Source organism: Lagopus muta, chromosome 10 (genome assembly GCF_023343835.1).
Source record: "Lagopus muta isolate bLagMut1 chromosome 10, bLagMut1 primary, whole genome shotgun sequence".
Lineage (NCBI taxonomy): Eukaryota > Metazoa > Chordata > Aves > Galliformes > Phasianidae > Lagopus > Lagopus muta.
The window spans coordinates 13,233,560-13,256,625 of NC_064442.1; the positions used below are offsets into that span (position 1 = coordinate 13,233,560).

The 23,066-nt window shown below is 39.5% G+C and overlaps 2 protein-coding genes across 3 annotated transcripts in view; one reads left to right on the forward strand and one right to left on the reverse strand.

The window, feature by feature from the left end:
• Positions 1–4,572, forward strand: part of LOC125698004 (myocardial zonula adherens protein) — a 156,285-nt gene extending 151,713 nt beyond the window's left edge. The window contains exon 21 of the mRNA XM_048955788.1: positions 4,442–4,572. The gene's annotated coding sequence lies outside the window, so the exon portion shown is untranslated. The remainder of the gene's footprint in view (positions 1–4,441) is intronic.
• ALDH1A2 (aldehyde dehydrogenase 1 family member A2) overlaps positions 1,901–23,066 on the reverse strand; it is a 54,880-nt gene continuing 33,714 nt past the window's right edge. Inside the window, exons 6-13 of one of the 2 annotated variants that reach the window (XM_048955780.1) lie at positions 21,540–21,668; positions 21,292–21,405; positions 12,108–12,210; positions 9,609–9,793; positions 8,826–8,990; positions 8,239–8,396; positions 7,370–7,444; positions 1,901–4,128 (exon numbers count right to left, since the gene is read on the reverse strand). In XM_048955780.1, coding sequence (XP_048811737.1) covers positions 4,056–4,128; positions 7,370–7,444; positions 8,239–8,396; positions 8,826–8,990; positions 9,609–9,793; positions 12,108–12,210; positions 21,292–21,405; positions 21,540–21,668 — 1,002 coding nt within the window. In that variant the 3' untranslated portion in view covers positions 1,901–4,055. The remainder of the gene's footprint in view (positions 4,129–7,369; positions 7,445–8,238; positions 8,397–8,825; positions 8,991–9,608; positions 9,794–12,107; positions 12,211–21,291; positions 21,406–21,539; positions 21,669–23,066) is intronic. The other variant, XM_048955781.1, reaches the window with a different exon arrangement.

Genomic DNA, 23,066 nt, shown 5'->3' on the forward strand with positions numbered 1-23,066 from the left:
TATTATGTCACTATTGTCACATCAGCCAAATCCCTTCTTCCAAATGGCCCAACTTGAAAATTACTGAAGTCTCCCACTTGCTTCAGAAGGCTCCGAGTTTTCTGGCAGAGCAACACATAGTTCCCTAATATGTGTGTGCTGTCAGTGGATATAGAAGATACAGTGAAGACAGAGAAGGAATGTGTTTAATGGGGGTGAGGAAGAAAGATGCATTTTATGCAGCTGTAGTGTATTGTGCTCAGGGAAGTCTGTTGAATTGACTGGGAATGCTGATGGCACTGCAGAGCCACAGAGGCTTTTCCTGCTTCCTGGTGGAGCCGGCTCCAGTTGTACCGCACTGTGAATATCAGTCATTGTGGTATAAAGATGTTAAGAGAAAAATTGCTTCCTGTGTTGATAGACTTAGCGTGCAGTAAATGGAGGTGTATGGATGCAAACGTACGGTGGTTGTAAGTGTAGCTCTCCAGAGCTCTCGCTGTGATCATGCAGAGAGAGAAATTGGTGCTCTGAATTCAGTGTTATTCTGGGTTTTGTTTTTTTTCAGGACAGAACAGAGGAACAAGAGAGCATTTTAACACAGTGCCTCCATATGTGCAGGGCGAGCTGTTCTACACTGGCCCCTGTGGGGAGGGGGAGGGCAGTTCTTTGTAAATGGGCACGCAGAGGTGTCAGTGCTATTCAGGTAGTATCGCATCCATTGCTTTGTCTGAAGACCACAGAACTGCAATTGCTGCCCCTCTCCACATCCTTTTTCCTGGTAGCAATTCACCAACTCTCACTTTGCTGTACCTGTGTACACATTTATTGATGCATTTATTCTCACCGGCTGGGGGCCAACAAGATGTTAATCTACTATGGATTGAAGTCTGCTTACTTTATTAAATGACAGTACTCCACACTTTCAGTAGTTGCAGGACAACCTTCCCTCCTTCCGTTTTCTTTAAGAAAAGCATTCCATTGCTTGTGCCTTGGGACTGGGTGGGGTGGTGGAACAGGTTGCAGGTAGGTCAGAGGGATTGAGGAGAGGGAATACACAAAGTGCTGGTTGTCGGCACACAGACCCACAGCAATGCTGCACGTGGCACTGGATGAAACAAGTAGAAATGGAACTGTTTAATGTGTTCCTGATACTGCGTACTGTCCTTTTTGAGAATGCAGTTTCACTCCTATTCGTTACCTTTCACCCAATCTGTTTTAGTGAAGTGACTTATCTACAGCAGTTGCCTGCAGAATGTGGGTTAAACCAACAGTGTTATCCTGTGCCAGGTACAGCCAGTGCCATGCCGTGAAGCAGCCCGGCACTGCTAACGGAGTAGTTACTGTATCTGAGTTGGCACTATTTCACATGAGCAATGAAAGTAACCCTGCATTTAAGAGACTGCTGGAGGGGAGCGGTGTACTACCTGGCCCTGGGAATTTCACTGGTGTCAGATTAACATTCAGTCTGTCCTGTCCCTCTGTTTTAGCCTTTTGAAATTAAAAACAAGTAAAGCACCAATCCAAAAAAAGACCTGGGTGTTAATCTAGTCATCTCTGTGACTCACTGTACTGGAGAGAGAAAAGACACTTGTAATTGTTTTAAACATTATCCAAAACTCAAGCTGTGATGCAGCCGTTTGCAAGGGTGCCCCACTGGCTCTGATGATTTCAGACTTTCCCCAATGGCTAAACTTTGTGACCATAACAGTGAGGATGAACTCTGGCCATGGCCTAGATCTGCAATTCACAAATGTTTTTCATACAGCTGCAATAATATTCTAGAAAATGTAATTGGCCTTTTACTTCATTCACTTCTGCAAATGAAAATAAAGCTACTGTGAGAGCAGATCTTTTGCTAAGCAAATATTTTTTTAAATATTTTTATAGCTCTGTCAACAATAAAGGAGTCTCACAGTCTAAAGTCTTTCTCTAAACCTTTTTAATGGAAAAAACTTCATAGAAAATATCCTTTTACTTTTTTAATAACATATAACTATATACATGATTAAAAACTGTAACAAAAAGCTGCAGGGACTGGAAAAATGTTTTGTTGGATCCATGCAGATGGTACATTTAAAAAAGGAATTCACAAATCCGTGTACATCAAATGGAGCTGCAGTTACAAGGTTGGAAAAAAACATGGCAACTCTGTGTTATTTACCTGAATGTACAGGGAGTAAAGCACAGACGTACAAATCACACAAAAAGAATACAAAAGAGTACACAGTGTAAATGCTGTTACCACAGGAGATCTCTTTTTAAAGTAAATAGGACAAATGAAATAAAATCTCCTTTGCCACATTTTATATTGCAGTTTAAAGATAACTAATTTCTTACTTGCTGTACTCTTAACTCTGACATACGCTACAGTACAAGTACATGACATTTGCATTTAACAACTCAGGAATATTTTGATTCATTTTCATGTCCGTGGATGTACTGTCATTTCTGAATAATATCATGTATATATATTGCTTTAAAAATACATACACAGACTGACATGAGTTAGAAATACAAAATACTGAGGGCTACAACACTACAAAGTGCTGGATACTCTTGTCCTGCTCCAGCAGTATATTTAAGGACACACACAGCTTCAAATCTAAGAGGAACTGTTCAGGGAATAAAGAAAAGTAATGTGCAGAAGTGACGACTTGCTGAGTCAGGCTGGAGTTTTCAACATGCCGTAGTACAGACTGCAGCTAGGAAAACTCTTACACCTGAGGCCATCATTTTGTCCTTAAACCACACAGAACGTATCTACAGATTATTTACTGCACTTTTAAAATACACTGTCTTAATTCTAAGTTAAAACATAAAGCAAAACCATTAAAAAAGGTTGGGGAGTTCTGCAGCTGGAAGGAAGGAGACAATGTTCAGTTTGTTAATTGCAAGTTGGAAGAGATTCTATAGGCAGCAGAAAATAGTGTGGCAGGTCTTAAGCATCTCACCGTTAAAAGAACTTGTTCATATTTTTATCTTGGGCTGAACAAAAGCCAAACGTCTTTGAAAAGTACAACACCAGCCAGTGAGCTCACCTAAGGCTCATAAGTATGGTACAGATGGCAAGCTGTGATTCCATAAGATAATAAAAATAAACTGACTTCTTTGCTGGGTTCATCCTGTGGCAATGAGTTCTGGATGATTCTCAGTGTAATCACAAGCACTTCACTAGCAGACAAACAAATGGAGACTGTGTGTGCAAAATACTTGCTTAGAAAAGAAGGGGAAAAAAGCTGAAAACAACAGTGACAACAACAACACCACAAGTAGGCAGGCAGTGAAAGCTGAAATGCTCTGTGCAGCCCTGGGATCTGTTCTTGTTCTCCTCAGCACTCTCTCACCCAGTCTGGCCATGCTCTTTTGTCAAGCAGTTAAACCTTTTGAGTCCCTGTAGGTGAGGGAGGTGCTTGTAGCAAGTCATAAAATAATTATTAAAATAAAGTTTGAAAACCAAAACATTAACATTTAACCCATTAGCATGGGTTGAATCTCACTGGTAAGTGTATTTTGTTGTCCATATAACATGTAGTTCCCTCCCCAGTTTAAGTTCTTTATGTGAAGATGCTCACTGGAAAGTTGCCTATCTAGAATTTTTTGTCTGGTTACAATTCAGTCTTTCATTTCTTAAGAACATCCATGACACTGGATTACTATTCACTCCCAGCATTTTGGGTAAATCTGGTTTGTAAAGCCCTGTATGAAATAAGAATGTTAGAAGAAGGCAGGTCTATTTGAGAAGGCAACTTGAAAGCAGTGACTTATTTTATTTGAAGAAGAGACAAATGTGTGTGCATGCATTTGCGTTCAGCGGTTTTATAGCTAGAACTGTTACTGATGCCCAACAGCAACTTCATCTTGTTAAGATTTGTTTTATAAAGATGTAATGATTCTCAAGAGAGTTTTATGAAAACATGCAGAGTTGGTTTGCATTAGTTACGCAATTATGTGCCCAGTACATATGCTGCAACTTATTTTCTTAAATACATATTGTGTAACACTTTTTATTCCTGAGTGCTGGTCTCCATAAAGAATAGAGAGGGTGGCATCATGTGCTCTTCTGCACTTGCATCATTTTAGGAATTCTTCTGAGGGATCTTTATTGTCACTGTTTTAACTTCAGAATATTCTCTCAATCCGCTTTCACCCCTAAAAAACAAATTGCAGCATCAACTTAGACCTGGAATTAATTCCTTATTGAGCAGAACCTCATTAAGTGCTTTCTCACTGAGGATATGCCCTACATTTCTGGCATAGGTTTCTGTTGTACACTGATTTTGTACAGGTTTCTTTTCATGGCACCTTTTCAGAAAACCCGAGCATGAAGTTAAGCATTAGGTCAAAAGTACAACTGATAGCCCCAGCATTTGTAAGGAGATAGAGAATGACATTAAACCTAGGAATATTCATTGTCCCTTGATGGAACTGTTCGGAGTGAACTGATGTCCTCCATCCTTTCCAGATCCCGAAGGTGTTCAACCACAAAGACTTTCACCACTGGCCAGTAAAATTACTGCTTATAATTGTACCCAAGAAAGAAAAGATCGAAACTGGTCCTTATGGAAAATGAACTGCTCACAACTGTTGATAAAGGTAACTGTGACTCCTAAACCTGTTTTTTTTCCCAACGCAATGTCCATCAGCAGAAATTTGCACTTACTATGAAAGAGCATTCAGCCTGCTCAGATTTCCACTAGTTAACTAGAAAACCTGTTTTTGCCTCAGCGCAGCATCTTACATACCATGCTACATACTGCCAGAAAGAAGCTAGCCGCCTTCTAGGTCCCAGCCATCTGACACATGGCTCTGTGGGATACGTGTTCTGCTTTGCGTAAGTGATGACTAATGAGTGTTTTTCAACACTGTGTTGTAGGATCTTCTTGTAGCCAGCTCTAGCCTGCCTCATCTATTAGACAACTCTGCTGAGGTTTAGAGTGGCACTGGCGCGGCGTCTTGGACATCAGGCCTGCCTCCTCTGAAGTACAGATTTGCATTTTTGCTGCTCATGTATTGAGAGATGGAGAATCTAAAGTGAACAGTTAGAGTTCTAACATGTCTGCTGAATGCTCTGTGCATAAAGCAAACCTCTCCACCTCAAAACATGTACAGTCCAAGTCCATGAATGGAGGATGTCTTTTCCATGGACCGATACGAAGATTCTTTGGAACAAGCGCTTATAGTAATTTACTTCTTCTAGTTAGAGGAATTACATTTTACACCATTCATGTAGTGATAAGGAGCTTTAAAGGAGGGGAAATATAATGAAATCCCTCCTTTAGACTTTTCTGAGAGTAAAAGAATGTTTTTAGTAGCCTGAAAGTAAAGAGAAATCATTTGCATTTTGTATATGCATGCAAGTTCTCTGCTGCTATGCACATATTCTGGTACATTCTGTGAGAGTGTAAAACAAGTGTAGCACATCTCAAATTTCTGAGTTGATTTTTTTCCCATGTATGATAAAATTCTGTTAATTCAAATGCAGAGACAAAATAAGTCCCACATAACACAGGGTTAGCAAAACATCACAGTGGCACAACTAAAATCTGCTGTAATATTGTATTAGCTTAGCAATGGCACACACACATACGAACATTTTCTTGCCTGTGTTTTGTTGTTCTTTAATTGCTGAACATTATCAATGCTGTAAAATGTATTGTTTAAAGCAGAGATCTAAGAAACCTTGACATTTTAATAGAAAGATGCAGATATAAACTGGGGGGGTGTGAATTAGAAGGTGATAATCTGATCAGAGATGCTGTGAGGGGAGTTGAATAATTAGTGTAATAAGCAGACTCCATTATGGTCTGCCTCTGAGTTTCTCTGCTGTCCCCTGTTGAGAATACTGGAAACTAGTCTCACCTGCAAGACTTAGAGAATAAATTTAGAGAGGGATTTTTTTCAGTCCAAGGGACCCATGCACTGAGAAAGCATGCATAGCCACCAGAGATATAGCCACCAGAGATTTCCATGGTGCTTAGAAGCAGGAGGGACCTCAGATTCATTAATGCTTGCAGTGAGGATATGGTGAGGCAGAGGGTGGAGCATGGGACTCACAAAATCCAAACACCAAAGCTAGTTGTAGGTTTTCAGAAAAGAGTTTTCAGAAACCTTGGTGTGAGAGAGATTGCCATTAAAACCATTTATTGTTTGTGCTTAGTATTTTCAAAGCCATGGATGGGAATCAAGGGTACTACTACTGTAAATTTTTTTCATGGCAGCTGGGGTTGTGTCTGATTCCACCCCCCCCCCCCCCTTCTGAAAAATTCTACAGTGCTAAGATGTGAATATTTTGCTTGCACAGTTAACCTCCCTGAAGTCAGTGGGGTCACTCTTGGGTGTCAGGTTACTCATGTGCTCTTTGGAGCTTAGTAGTTTTAGAATATTTTCACAATGATAAGAGTTAGATGAGCTGACATATTTATGCCAGTGTGAGATCACCTCATAACTCATGAATGTGGAGAATAGTACAAATGTGTTATTCAAAGTACTCCCTAATGAGGGAAAATATTTCAGACTACATAAGAGCTTATTTTATAGATCAAGTTGTATACTTCAACAAATTTAGAGTTTTAAAGAGTTTGACCTTTAGTTTTACTGCTAAGCTTGCCTTCGCCATAAGCTATTTTGAAATCTTAGGTGAGACATATCTGGTGCACATGCCTCCTGCAAAGAAATTAATTGAATCCTTTGTATGCGTAACCAGTCTGGAGCTGATGCAATTAACTTCTTTGTGACTGTAATGAGAACTAGAAACTGGTAAGATTTTGAATTAGGGACATGGGGCAGTATTTGAGGGTGGAGCTCCATCTCAAAATATTTGGTGCTTAATTCTAAATGGAATAAGAAAGGAAAGAAAGCTTCGTAATGGAAGGCGATTCTTTTTAGGGGATGTAAACCACATTTGCTTATCCTTCCCTAAGCCTGATTTAACTTAACACTGCTTATAAATGTGGAAGAGACAGATAACTTTTAAATTAAATTCCAACACACCTATATTAGTAAAGGAAAAAAATGGCAAGAGAAGAAACAAATGGCAAAACAACCCTGAAACAAGTACACTGCACTATGGAAATAGAATCCTTATGGAAAAGTACCAATTAATATGGATAAGGAAAACCTGTTGGAAAACACAGGTTACAGTTGGAACAAATACAGAGAAATTTCAAGGATCTTTCAGAATAAGAAGAGGCTCCCAGTAACTCGTGTTGTTGTGTCACATAAATAGATACATAAATAACTAAAAATCACTTCCAACTGGCAGTGGTTATGAGTCTGTTTTACTAAACTCCGATCCTCAGATGGGAATATTTCCTGATCTTAACTTACAAGGAAGGATTTTATTAAGTTGGAGAGCTGAAAACAGTTCAGAAGACAATAGTGTAATACTTACATCTCTCTACCATTGCCAGACATTTTGAAACCTCCAAAAGGACTTTGGGCATTTAAGGCATTGTAGCAATTTATCCTGTAAGAGGAAGAGGCATTAATTTCAATTGCACTGACAGAGGCATATTTGAACAACTCTGAAGATATTGAAACTGACAGAGCTAAGGATACTGCACAGCTACTAGTAATAACATACTTGTATCTTGCTGAAAAGAAATGAGGGACTTATCCCACAAAAGCAATGTTCTACTCAAAAGGAGAGAGGGGTTTAGTTTGTGGGGACTGGAAAAGGGCAGGGAAAACATGGCTTCACTTCACACATGAGCTTCACTAACAAACTGCTTATTAATCTGCTGACAAACGTCATGCAAGTTTCTAACTCAAAACTATCAGATTTGAATTCATTCTTTTTCCACCTGATTTTTCTTGCATCTGTACTTCATCTAGGTTTAACAAATTGCAAGCTATTAAGCTTTAAGATTAGCACTTCGTGCACCTAAAGATGTGAGAGAAATAGGTGTTCTTTTGGTTCTTTACTGGAGAAAATACGTTTGTCCCTTCAGCAGAAGACTCACAGGATTCTTCTCCACAGAAAGGACCATTTCTACTCCTGTTTTGTTCTCAGCAGCGCTGTTCAGCAGGGTAAGGGACAGCCATGCTAACAGAAAGCAAGGTGCTTTCCACTTAACATTTGACTGCCATGAGCCAAGAGGCAACATCCCCCAACAGCTGTTCTGTATCTTCTGTAGTGATTCACCACTAGGATGGGCTAGATAAACACTTTTCAGACAAAGGGTGCAAAACTGAGGTAACACGATGATAACGAGTCAAACTTTATCTCCAAGAGCAGGAGTGTGATAACTTCTGCCTTACCAGACTGTCCCAGCCTGCATTGCTGAAGAGACTGTCAGGGCCTTGTTTATATCATTTGTAAAGACAGCAGCTACCAGCCCAAAATCAGAATTGTTGGCTCTCTCTATAACTTCATCCAGGGTTTTAAATCTCAATATTTCTTGAACAGGCCCAAAAATCTGCAAGAAAGATTAATCATTAATTTGTAAAACTGCTCGCTCAGCGATATTGTATTCCTGTTCTATTCTGCTTTTAAAATGGTCTGTCCTTTCCTGTTTTACTTTCTACAGTTTCACAGAAACATTTGTTACCGATAAAAGCTGTCTGTAAAACTACATGAATTTCCCAAAACAGTCTTCCTAGTGAAACACATCAATTTCTTTCTTTATCTCTTTGAAGTCTGAGACTACAGCAAGGGACAAAAATTGAGCTGCTTTATCTATACTGATGCTGTCAGTTGTTCTATGCATCAATTCTGAAAAGATTTTATTCTTTGTTGTTGCTGTATAGCAGTAACATTCAGTCTAAAGCTTTTGTCTTAAGTTGAAAAAGCAGACAAAATAATGTTTAGAGCATGTTAAAATGATCTTGCCCACATGTGTGAATACCTCCTCCTTGGCAATCCGCATGTCATCTGTTACATTGGAAAACACTGTAGGTTCAATGAAGAAGCCCTTTCTTCCTAGCCCTTTACCCCCACATTCAAGTTTTGCTCCTTCAGTAATGCCGCTCTGAATCAGTTCCAAGATCTTGTTGTATTGTTTTTTATCAATCTGAAAGAGAGAAGAAGCTGTTTGACTTGTACTTGACAGTCAACCAGAAATTAGTCTTTTGGGCAAGCAACATTCCAGACAGTAGACTCATGTATATTTTCCCTGTTGGCTTGAGATGCCAAAGATCTACAAATAGCTGCTGACTGCACCGTGATGTGGGGCTGTGTTCTTAAGGATGCATTATTTTTTATTTTTTTTTTTGTTCCTAAGTAACTTTTGAAAATTTGATGAGCCTATCTTGTTATTGTGGCAGGTGTATATATGTCTAATTCTGACCATCTTTTGCTTCTAATTCCCATTTCTCTGGTGGTCTACAAGCACAGTTACTGTTGTAGACAGTTCTTGATAATACGTGCCTGCACAGAGACTTTTGCAGGCTTCTGTCTTATGAATGGTAGCACTGTGTAGTTTGCAAACACGTCTTGGCACCTGAAGACCAGAATCCTGCTGTTAAAACTGGGGGGCAAACTTACTTAAGTTTAGGAAGAGAGTTTTCACTAAACAGCATCTCTGGCCTGGGATTCCAAGCGAATATGCAGTGGATGAACTCTGTCCTGTTAAGAGTTAAATGCTTCCAGGCAGTTTCTGGATTGTAGAGCTGAAGCACTGTTCCTTTACCTGTGGCCCTTGTTCCGTAGTTGGGTCAAAAGGACTCCCCACTACTCTCCTCTTTGCACGTTCTACACTTCTTCTAACAAACTCCTCATAGATTGATTCCTCCACATAAATCCTTGAGCCTGCAGTGCAGCATTGACCTTGATTGAAGAAGACCCCCTGGTGAGCTTGTTCCACAGCATAGTCCACTACAAAAACAAGATAATGTACACTGCTCTTAAACATCGTAGGCACATCTAATTTTGCACCAATTTCATGTATATTGCATAGTGTCACATCAGAAACAGAAACATCTGATTCTGTGACTTTCTTGGCCTATACAAGTGACGACATGAGGCTTTAAAATTGTAAGTCAATTAAGGAACAATCAACCCATGATTTCTGTTTCACCTTCTTTAGATGTAGAACCAAGGCATCCAGGATTCAAGCAGGAGAGGCAAATCCAGGCATATTTACACATTCATAGAATCATAGAATGGCCTGGGTTGAAAAGGACCTTTATGATCATCTAATTCAATCCCCTTGCCACAGGCAGGGTTGCCAACCACCAGGCTGCCCCACATCCAGCCTAATCCAGCTAAATTCTCCCACTGGGTATAAAAGCTGACTAGAAAAGAATCTGGGCCATGTGATACTGAATCTATCATTGAAAAGCAATGACTTTCAGCACTGCAATACTTCTGTTATCATCTGTAGCACTTCGGAACACTGTTTAAGGTATAGTCCTTTATGGAGTAAACAAAGCTTGTTTTACTCTCAGTAAATCTCAACAGAGATGTCTTATTCTGCTTTCAGCTTAGTCATGAAAAAAAATTACATTGGGTGTTCCCTGGACTAAATTCAAGTTTTCCCAGGCAGCTCCATGGAAACTGAAAACAATAGTGGGTAGACCTGATTAACTGATACATCTTTCTCATAGCCAAGTCCGGCACAATGACTAATAACCATTCTTCTCTGATTTTTGTGGATTCTAAATTTATTATTTTTTTTAAATGTGCACTGAACTTTGAACAGCTTTGTCATGCTTTCTGCTAACTTTTGGCACACAGCGTTCCTCAAACAGAACAAACAGCTCCTTTGGAATGGTGAGCAAATTGTCTGCTGCTCTTAAATAATCAGAGCTTTGAAGTTTGAATTTCAGGTCAAGTGCTGGTGGTTGTAATTATGGGAAGGACAGAGAGCTTTAGTATGATATATTGTGGAACCGACAGTCCCAAGGAAGACTTTGCTCTTCTCTGTGCCCTGTTAATCCCCTGTGGCCTGCAACTTCTTACCAGGTCTTCAACCTTATTTGGCAGATACAGCAGGTCACAGATAAACTACAGCTGTGTGGCAGCTAGGAGCATTTTGTCCCTCCCCAGGGAAAAACAGAGCACAGACCTGCTCCCAGCATATACAATTCTACTAAAAGCATTCAGATGATCCAACCTGAGTAAGTAGATTAAGGACAGTTGAGACATGGTGTGAGTTGGAGATGGCTAACTGGGGTAAAGCTAACTGGCTCCAGCTGGCAGGAGCCTCTTTGGCCTACCAAGAAGAGTGTGAGTGCAGTTTAGCTGCCTCAGCTTGGGATAACTTTCCCATGTAGGAAGGACTTCCACTACTGAGAGCTGTCAAAGTTTCTCTAGCCTTTCAGATGTTGGTAACTTCTGAAAATCAATGTAGGACTGTAACCAGCTTTGTAATATATGCTATTCAGAACCATTCTATCCACTTTTTCTCCTTAAATGAAAAGGTGGAACCTTAGTCTATTTCTTTGAGTTACAAAGTTAGAAAATGCAGTAAGTGCAGTGTGCCTGCATGACACCTGAAAGGACAGCTCAAAGCAAGGTCATCTTAATGGGGTGACAACTTCAATACCTCATGCTAGTATCTCCTAAATATCAACACTATTAACTATTTCATTGCTGATCATTTCAGCAGAAACTTCCTATCTGTGTTTTTATCCTGTTCTAAACTGCTGTACCTTCTCAGGTGCCAAAAATCCCAGCTGCAGATCATCTAGTTGCCAAGATCTTCAGCTCCCTGCTGACACTGGCAAGGAAGATATTTCAATACACAATTCTTCAATTGTGAAAATGTATAAAATGGAAGTCTCCATCTATAGCTAACAATTAAAACAGCTTAAAAAGGAATCCTGCACTGATTAGCTACTCAAATTAATTCAAAGCCCTCCCTGTGTATATTGGCTTTGAATCTATCACAGACCACCATACTGCAGAGTCTGGAACAACAAATATGTACGAGACCATGACTGCAATTAACACCATATCTGTTTTTGGTTCTGACCGTTTTTCCACTTTGTTCTCCGCAAATCTCTGGGTACAAATGTTTTCTCTTTATAAAAATATCATAACCCTGGTCGTTTCTATAGTATTGAAAAGTGCAACTAGTTACAGTTGTATTCGTCCACTTCATTTTGTCTGAAAGATAAGCCTGAAGATGAAGAAAGAAAAGGAAGCCACAGAAACATTTAAGAAAAACGTGGAAGTGCTGACTTACAATCAGCATCTGCAAAAATGATGTTTGGGCTTTTCCCACCCAGCTCCAGTGTAACTCTCTTCAAGTTACTCCTTCCAGCTGCTTCTTGGATCAGCTTCCCAACCTGAAAGGAAATGGAGACAAGTTTTTACAGGCAGTGTAGTCATACAGTTCACTTTAACAGCCAATGCTGGACATCACTGCAACAGAGCCTGAAGTATTCCAGCAAGTTCTTCAGTCTAAACAGATTCTCATCATCAGTGGACAGCGTTACAGTTTTCTTGTTCTAGAATTGGAGAGGGGACAAGGCAAAGCACAAGGTGATTGTACTTTTCATCCTTTTGTAATTTGCTAAAATGGCTTAGAGTTTATCTTAGGGTACTTTAGGAGTGTTGAGTTAAATATCTGAAACTGACATAGCTAGAATTATTTCCATCAAAACTACTGCCATGTTCACAAGATTTTACATCTATTGCCAAGATGATTGCTTATACAATTTTTAGTTTAATGCAGAACAAAATAGATCTGATAACAGAGTATGTATTAAGTCTTTACTAAGCATATTACTATTCATCAGTAATAACTGTTATCACACTTTTTTATGCAGTCCAGGGGTTATCTATCCAAAGTGATGATTGCTATTAGAATTTATTTCACTCCTATTACTTGTAAAATGCTAGCCAAACTGTTTGTAGGAGAGTATTTGTTCTCTAAATTCAGTTTTCAGCACCTCAAGTCTCAAATAATTTGACAGTGAAATCACAATCGAAATTCTGAGGAAATCATCAGCCTTTTCTGCTGGGTTAGCAGCACACCAAGCAGGGCAAGAAGTTAGAAATGCACCATCCCAGATCTGACCCTCAGCTGCACCACAGATAATCTTGATATGAGTTGAGGAGATCAAAAGCACCTTCAAATATTTTGGTAGATTGTTGGGTCAGCTGGAGCAGAATGCAGCCTTGTGAGAAAATGAGCAGCATCAAGTTGCAGATCTCACTAAGGAACACAAGGACTGATAAATGGAGTAGCAGTCTGACAGCTACATGTTTGATGTGTTGTATGTACCCAGTGTAGAGGGCAGTGCAGTTGGAAAGGCAGCAGTGTGCCCTGGATTAATCAATCAAAAATAGATAGCATTCTATAGTCACATTGCATTCTATAGTCACATTGTAACTGGGCCTATTTTGTAGCTAATAAAATGTCACAGGTATTCCCCAGTAACACATGGCATTAAGTGCCTCTTTATTGTTTAGAAGCTTAAGAAGTGATTTCTCTCAACTGCAACATGTTTTAAGGTGTATAATCAAAGAATACTAGGGTATTATAATCACAGAATAAACAAGAGAGTTAGGCAAAGCAGACTATAATAACAAAAGAGACTAAATAGAAGGCTTACCCCTGTCCTGGGCTCACTCACAAAACAAGAGCAGAGCAGATCTCCAAAAGAGATCCTTCCCCACTGGTAGCCAGCTCTTAAATAGGTCTAGGAGGGGTGCAGCCAGGCTCCAGCCCTTCTGACAGCACAGGTGAAGGCAATTCACCTGTGCTGCTCTGGCTGACTCATGGCTCGCCTCAGGTGGTCAGTCAGAGGTTCAGGCTGTGACCCAGCAGTTCCCATACATAATGTCACGTGGAGAGTCAAATGTGATGTGAGTCTGCAGTGGGGCTTCTTTCTCCACCTGGTACTCTTTTCTCTATCTAATTGGATTTCTCACTTTTCCATTTTTAAAGCCAGGTGAGTAGGATTGCCAGCAGTAAGGAGCTAATGTTTGAGAAGCTAAGCCTCCTATAGAACTGAGGTCTGTCTGCTGGAGAAAGGTAAGTCAGTGCAAGAGTAATTAGAAATCAAATGAAACAGAACCCAGGGCCTCCACAGAAGACAAATGAAAAACAGACACAAAAACCCATCAAACAAACACCAAAACACCCAACTAACCAAATGAAAAAAGACACATAAAGCAAAAACGCTGCAGGGTAATGAAGGAGTTGTCAGCCATTTCATGTACCTTTGTGATTAACTGTTTATCCAGTGATACCACAATTGTGGGTAATTGAGGGTTTAAAAAAGAAATATAGAAATTATTTATATATAATAGTATATATAAAATATACCATTACTTTCTTTATCCCTGTATTCCTGTATCCCTGAGCGTTGATGTTATCGTGAAATTCCTTGTATATCCCCTTAATTGGAACTGGTTTTATTGTTGTGTTTGACTGACAGTCAGAACTGAACATGAAAAAGAAGGATCCTTTCTGCCCTCCCCCCCACTGCACGTATTGAGCACGTCATCTGCAAATTCCAGCTTCTCAAACTCTGCTGAAAATGTACACTGGAAACTAGTGAGAGTGCTGTGTTTACAGCCAGTGCCAGCTAATGCCATTCACACCCTCACTACCTTGAACCTCCCTCTCTCAGATAACAACAGTCACCTATTTCCCCTCAAAAATCCACGAAGAGCAGAGCAGACCAAAGCAATCTGCCCAGCATCCCTCCTCCTTCCAATGCACCACTTAAATGTCAAAACTGTTCTGTCCACATAAATATGGACTTTTGAAGAACTGTACACTAACAAGTGATTTGCGAACATGCAAGTCCAAATATCACCAGTGGCAAATAGAGGCAACAGTGTTAATTTCAAAAGCTGTTGTTCAGAGTATTATTAATAAAAGGAGGTTAATGTCAAGTTTCCAAATAGAAGCTCAACAGCTCCACTATATCAGAAATCAGTGTAGACATCAGGTTGGTAGGGCTCACGCTGCTCAGCATTTTTGTTCACTGTGCTTCTATTGTACCCTGTGTACACAGGTTGAAAAAAGTCTTAGGGAGGGCACCAGAGCTGTGATTATTTAGTGACAAAGACTGCCTTTTGTAACTGACCTTCTCTATAAACAGAAAGACAGCATGAAAGGGATAAGTGATAGTGTTCCAATCTGTATGGTCTTTCAATACATGCTTCCTGCAGTGTCTCTCAGCTCTATCTGTGAGCTCCCAATAGGCAGTATAGCCTTGCAAAGGAACACTGGAAGAGAGGACTCTCCCACAGATAATGGAGCTGTGTGGTTATCCAGCAGGAATGTTGGCAGAGAAAACTGTGACTCCCCATCTTTGTTTTGAATAGGCTTCAAGATTGATATCAGAAGTATCCCTGGATAGCTTGTGAAGTACCATAACCTTGAAAGCTGCGTGGAGGGTGAGGCATATGTAATTTGGCCCATCTGAAAGAAAACAATTTGTTACTCAGAACAACAACAACAAGAAAGATGATTAAAGAAATATTTTGGAGCACTCCTGTGTAAAACAACTTCTTGAAGAATTGTTTCTGAACTGTGAACTGCATGATGTTAGGTATTGAGAGTGTACTGAGACATACAGCATTTGGTTGTTGCTTCTTTCTATGCTCAGTGTCTCCTTCAAGAGGATGCTCATGCAGTCATTTTAAATACTTCTCTGCAGAAATCCAAAGAAGTCTATTGATGTTTTCTTCATTTTCTGTTTTGAGACAGAAAACAGCATCTCAGTGGTATAGGTGTTTTTGCCTGTTAAAGCAGCGGAAGTCTTACAAGTCAAAAGCAAACCTTTAAGGTTTTGTCAGAACCTCTAGCTTCACCTCTGCTCTGAGCCTCCCCTGTTAAGATATTAGAGAACACCTGAATCAAAGGGAATCTAGCTGAACAACAGATAGATAACTTTCTTGCATGCTGCAAGGTAAGACTGTGAAGGTGAGAATGCACAGGAATCTCTGCAAACTAAAATATTCCATTAACAGTGAAAATGGATGGAAGAAATATACCTCATCAGTTAGTTACTTCAGCATCCTAAGCAACTGGTCTGCTGATCTTTGCTGTTATAGCTTTCCAGGGATACTGGGAGAACATCTGAAGAATCTAACTGTTGTAAGTTACAAGAGAGTAATGAAGGCCTAGGGAGATGGTACTTATGCATCACCCCATCTGTTTCAGTTTTAAGAAGCAGTTTTTGTAGGCAGCCGTCATCCAAGGACAGTTCCCTAAGTTCTCCCAAAATCACCGAAGAAGGAAAAAGGAGAGGACTTCCTTTCATTCAGGACGCTCAACCTTTCCAAGATACAATCAAAATGGAGGAGCTGGAGCAAGAATTAATAATACTGTAGCATCTTTACATTTTTCTCATTTCAAACAAGGCATGTCTGTAGTTCTGTAAGCTCACAGACTTCTCAGAAGAGGACAAATCACCTTTAGGATTCTTGTTGTTAAAAGCCGAAAATTTCAGGATGTAATTCTTCATGATGTCCAGAACCAGCATGACATTGTATGATCCAGGACAGCTTACACAACTTGTGCAGTAGGTAGACATTCTGTCTACATCATGCATTGTGACATTCATCTCACTTCGGAAATGAAAGGAGATTCCTGCTGAGTAAATTAGAATCAGTGGTAATACAGCTGTTAGCTACAAACATTTGTTTGGCATGAATCAATCTCAACTCTCCTGTAGTTTGCTTTGATGGTCTCTCTTGTATCTTGTTGACTAATGATGAGATCATTCTTTGTTAATCTAAGTGCATAAAGAAAACATTCTGCCAAGCAAAATGCAGGCTCTTTTTTTTTTAATGTTGTTTATAGGCCTTTTGTTTACAGAGTCATCCAGAACAATTTATTGTGTATTTATTTGGGTTACTTTACAGAAGTGCATGAACACAGACCTAAATCCTATCTTTAATCTGTCTGCCTTTTAACGGGTGGTAGTTTGAACAAAGTGGAAACCAGCCACTTAAGATAAACTTCTAGTTGGCAAGGGCTTCAAATGTTTTGTGTGCTATCTGTGATTCTCATCTCGAGAGCGTTTAACAACTGGAGAGAATTGCAAGCATCTCTGATTTGGAGGTAACACATTTGTTTCTGAACAGAAGTTATTAGAACTCATTAAGCTTTTGCAACAATTTTTTTCTTTTAATCCAGCCAGTTCCTTAAATGCTTTTTTGTTTTGTTTTGTTTTGTTTTTGGTTTTTGTTTTTCCAGCTGCACAGCTTCTTAAACTTCACAATAATCTGTAATCTTAGGCCTCAAACAGATTATTCCTAACTCTTCCATGTGCCTCAGGAATTTATAGGTACCCAGATTCTGTTCAATGGAGCACACACGTACAGGAATGGCCAGACAGCTCACAGCAGTCAAACTGAGACTCTGTATTCACAGTCCTGAGTGGAAATAAAGGTATATGAAGAATAAAGCAGCATCTGAAAATGTATTCTCCCCACTACTTGTTGGTCTTTTCCCTTTTGCTACTTAGCAAAATGTCTTTCGTACAAGAATGTAGGAGAAAAATGAAGAACATCTTTGCATTTGTTAACATGTGTAAAAACTGTCCTCTCATCAGCAGCTGTCTGGAAATAAGTTCTGCTGCTTCATTTAAATCTAGGGAAATAGAAGAGACCTATGTAACTTCTGTACGTCTGAGCCCTGCAGCCCAAGAGCAGACATCCAGAGTTTGAATCTATTCTGAAGCTCGGAAAATGAAAAGGACTTAAGTAAATTGTTGCTAGTAAGTCCTGCAAAAGAATTACATTTTTAGAGGAACTTTAAAGGGCGGGCATTGAGGAATAGATGGAACAGTGAAGAAGTTGAAGCAGAGAGGGTCAGAGGAAAATGGATAGGCACGTACAGTGAATAACAGGGATAGTATAGGAGATGGCTGAGCTTTGCAGAACCACCTACGAGGTCCTGGCAGGCAAGAATTTCACCCTACAACTAAGGAGTAGGAAGATCAATGAGACGCACAGCAAGAGGCAATGTGATGCTAAATTGTGTATGATCTTTCAAGGAAAGGTAAGGAAGAAATGAAAGCCAGTGTTGACACCGTCAGACTGGCTGGAATAAAGATTGTTTCTGAGAGTTTTATTTTCATGTGATTGTGGAAGATGAGGAAAAAAACATGCCAGTGACGCCTGAGATTGCCATAATTAAGGAGTCTCATGGATCAGCCCTGGTTTGCTACAACATCCCAGTAAAAATAAATGCTTCTGTTAAAAAGCTGCTGACGAGTATGAATCAAAGCAATCAGAGAAGCCAAGAAAGCTGTTGAAATTTAAGGAGACATAATATTTTTATGCTTACTTTCTTACTCAGTATGATTTTCTTTTTTTCAATGCACCAGCTGTTGAAGTGAAATTCATAGCTGACTGAGTTGGGGGCCTGCAGAACCCTCCTAATGAGCTGTGGAGCGATGCACCACGGGATACAGAGAGGAAGTGATCATGGGGGGTATTTCACAGGAAAGAGTCTAAGGTAAGAAAGACGTGGAAGACTACTGTTCTGATGTGCATAAGCTAACCCATAAAAGGGGGTGCAAGGAGGAAAGAAAGAAGTGGAATCAAGCAGTGATGAAACCACAGGAAAACAGGTCTTTTCAAATAACTATCTTTCACCTACTATTTGAGGAAAAGTGAATGAAAAGTAAATAGTAGTACTTAATTTTGAAAGTGTTAAAGAACCTGAGAAAAGAAATAGAGACAGGGAGCTCCGTCCAAACATAACTTTTCTTCTCCTAGTCAGAGTTAGTTTTCTCCCCAGACTTACTGATCCCCTTTAGAAGCAAACAGTTTCCATCAGTGTTGGAAACACACACTCTAAATTCATACAGTTCAAAATCTGTGAAACTTTTGGTTCCTTCTTACAATAATATGAAGGCAAATCTTGAAGAGGTTGCAAGGATGGCCACTGGTAGGTATTAATTACAATTGTCCACATATACTTTCAGGCTCAGGAAGTATTTAAATTACTGATTACCAAAGGTTATGAGGGAAAAGCATCACTCTACACATGCTTTGTTCTTCTGTAAGCAGTCTGTTCCTGGTTATGTTCTGAGATAAGGTACTAGGCTGGACGGGTCTTTGGTGTGGCTGTGTCAGGCTTTATTGAGATAAGGTCATGAACTTGGCCTTCTTGCTGTTATTTCTTTTGTATGTGGGTTGGAATCAATACATCTTGTAAAACATTAGCAGTAATATTATTTGTAGGAAGAGCAGCCTTTAAATAAACTCCTCAGGACAGGATGATGTTTTTTACAGGCAAATGGTGAGATTTCAATAGTCACAAACACATACTTGAAAGGTAAAGCATTCATATATTTTTTTGAAAGAACTCTATGGTAAACTCGAGAAAAAAAAAACCCTGCTTCAGACATCTAAACTTGAAGATCTTCAGTACTGTACTGATAGATTTTTCTATTAATCCTCTCATGTTGAAAGTACGAACTGCCTTAACTAGCATCCAGACAAAAGGGGGAAATAGAAGTTAGTATCATTCTATTTACATATCTGATGGCTATCAGAAGTCCTCATCACTGTAAAGTACTATTGACATACTTCAGAAAATACCAGAGACACAAAATATTTGCATTCTTATTTCATTAGAAATTGAAAACTACCTTGGAGAAGTCACACGCTCTACAGCTCATATCAGAGCATTGTTTTTGAATTGTACAATGTTGACTTGCTGTTACAAAAATTCAGTGTTACAGGAAATCAGAAACAATATGGTATAGTTTACACTAACTCTGCATTAAAATGTTCCATCTGTTCTTGCTTTTGGTTCTTAGAGAATGGCTTTTTCATCTCTGTAATGCTTTTCACTTCCTATTAGTAAGGCTTTTAAAGGTAGGCACTGAGTTAGTATAAAACCCACAGCTTTCGAGTTTAAACGCCTATTAAAACTAAAGCTGTCTGGAACTACAATAAAAATTTATTTTGGCTACAAAAGACAACTTTGAAACCTAACCCATCTGTATTTTTCCTCCTCCAAACAGAGCAACATCCTGTATCATAGAATATTTAACTTAAACAGAGACCGCATATCTTTATGAAAACAATTGTTTCAACTTAATTTATGGGGGGTAATCAGCTCATATTAAGGTTTTCAGTACTCCAGGATGCTAATATAAATTGGTTACAGAACATGTAATAACTACAGTAATTCCTCCAAATCATCTGAAATCTGCTGTTGCCATTGACTTAGTGTATAACCTGCCTACGTTGTAATGTAAAGTTGCCATAAAAATTCAAGTGCAGCGGCACGCAGTAGTTTCAAGTTAACTGTCTGTGCAAATCAGGCATACAGCCAAAGTTACATTTTACTGATAGTCTGCATTCATGTGCATTGATTTCCAAACAATTACAGGATATTTCCACTAAAATTATTTATTTGTAGGAGTTGATCTAGTCTTTGCAAGCCCTGGGCACACCAGGGAGACATGCCCATGTATCTAGTAGGACTTTTTGATCATTTTATTGACTCACTGTGAAGTGCAGCATACAGCCTGCAACTGCCACGAGTGGGAGTCAAACATATCAAAGAGAGACTGGATCCCTGGGGTTGAGCTCCCTCCATAGAATAGTTTTGACAGATTTTGCATTGAAAAGGGCCTGTTTTTAGCACCCTCTAAATATAACCAGCCCTGAAACTCCCACAGAGATTCCTTTCTGTCTGCCTTCAGAGGATGAGATAAGGCTCCCTCTCCTGTGACTTCAGTCTGGAGTACCTCTATCATCCCCCCCAACCCTGATAACAGCTGGCTTTGCACATATTTGAGAGCAAGGCATGATCTAAGCTGAGGGATTCGTTTCTCCTTCTGTAGATTACAACTTTCTTCATCTCAACTTCCTTTCTAACATGTGCATCTTAGAATCAGTGCAAGACATTTTGGCATCCAGGAGGCAACTGGCTCCCTTCAGTTTTTTCCCCATCATTTTGGGAATAGACATCTTGGACAATTTCCTTTTACCCCACAATCCTTCCTTTTTAGACCATTCAAGTATATTTGAATGTAGCATCAAAGCTGAAGTGTATTTGCCCATTTGCCCTCTTCCTCTCCCCATTTCCCCATGTATGCCAAGATACACAAACTGTGGATGCTAAAGCAGAATTTATGTATGTTGTGATATACACTGGATGTTCTGCTTACTTGCATGTGATTCACATCCTCATAAGCCCACAGGAAATCCCAGCAATGTTTTTGTAGCCGTATCTCCTGTGCTGAGGTGCTGGGCACAGCAGGGGCTGGAGGAAAAGAGCCATTTCTGCTTTGGATATACTGCAGTATATAAGCTTGGCTGAGAAGGACCAACCAATATTATTAAAATGTATCTCTTTTACTCAGTGACTGTGAAAAATGCAATGCAAGGACTTAATTCACATTTTATAGTAGCATACCTGTGAACACTCTTACCTCAGTGGATCCAGTAAACGCAATTTTATCAATGCCCACATGAGATGCTATTGCTGCACCAACAATTGGACCAAATCCTGGCAAAATATTGACAACTCCTGGTGGAAAGCCAGCCTACCAAAATAGGAACAGATGAAGGGAAGTGAGATTTATGAAACCTGACGGAGCATGTTAAACCAGGCATGTGCCAGTAGTTCCTTCTTCATAAGGAGAGACACAGAGACATTATTCCTGTCAATTATTCTTACCTCCTTGATGAGGGCTCCCATATAGAGAGCGCTGAGTGGTGTTTGTTCTGCTGGTTTAATAACTACTGTATTGCCACAGCACAGAGCTGGAGCAATCTTCCATGCAAACATCAGCAGGGGGAAGTTCCACTGTAGGAAAAAATAAAAGTTGATGGAAAAATATTGCAGCGGTGTTTTGTTTTCAAGATGTCAAGCTGCTACCTCACTTATTTCTCAGGCCTATCCTCAACATAAATCTTTCCCAGCACAAAGCAAGGATTTTTTTAATTACTGCCATTAAGAAAGTGGCAACAGTGACCTTCTAGTTCTTTCTCTTCAATTCAAAGAAATACGAGCCCCACATGCAGTCTTCACAGAAGAATCCTCTGTTATCTGTTCACTTTTTTATACACTGCTTTTTATTTCATTTACTTTTTTGCAGTTGGCATTTTTAATTCCTCACAACAAATGTTCTTGTATATATCCTAAGACATAAGATGTATATTCAACTTATGCAATCACTAAATGATGGAATTGCAATAAAATATAAATGTAGTGCTAGGTCAAAGTATTTCACTAATACCTTTTCTTAAAAACTAGTCTGCAGTTTACAAGAAAGGCATGAAAAGGGCAGAAAAAAGTTGAGAAAAACTGCTGAAGTAAAACGTCAGTATCATTATTAATTTCAACTTCATTTAACTGCAGCAGCAGATGTAGTAAATTGTATTGATTTGGTTTATAGACAAACTGTGGGTAAAGATAACAGTAAAAAGTGTTTCACTTTCCAACCAAGGCCTGATCCTAACAGGCTAAGTGGATGGTCGCAGTGATTTCAGTGGAAATGCCAGAGTAGTAAGATAACTGCATTTGCAGAATCACTTATAGAGGCATATAATAATCTCCTTTGGAAAGAAAATAGAAAGTCTCAGTCAGCCACTGGCCAGAACATGTTACTTGCTGATGCATATCAGCTGCCACTCTCATGGACATTTCTCTAGCCCCTGGCTAGCTTGAAAAAATACACAACTGTCTTCCCATCACTGAACACCCAATTTTTTACTCCCTCAGTTGTTTATAAACTCCGGAGACAAAGTGATGTTTTAATTCCATCTCCAGTATATAAACCTAGGAGGGGAGCTATTGGGCCAACAGCATGCTGACAGCCTGCACTTGTAATGCTATTGCATGGAGAGCTCTGACAAGCTTTATAGGGTAGTATGTAGACCTGTTTATGCTAAAAAGCTGCCAAAGAGAATATGTTTTGATGTAAGCTAGGATATGAAAGAGGATGAGGAGTTTAGTGCTGTTTAATTTTATTTTTGTAATAACATATTTGCTGGTGTAATGGTTAAGTGCACGCAGCAGCCCTAGGGCTGTACTGTGCCTGGTAGCTGTGGAGGAAACATGTAACAGATTAGCAGTAGTATTAGAGTAGATGTGCATGACAGCCATCTTGAAGTTTTGTAGGAGAAACGGGCGAAAAAGAACAAGTGTGTTGGATGGCTGAGTACCTTGGACAAAGAGTTTTACAGATCTAAACTAAATAAA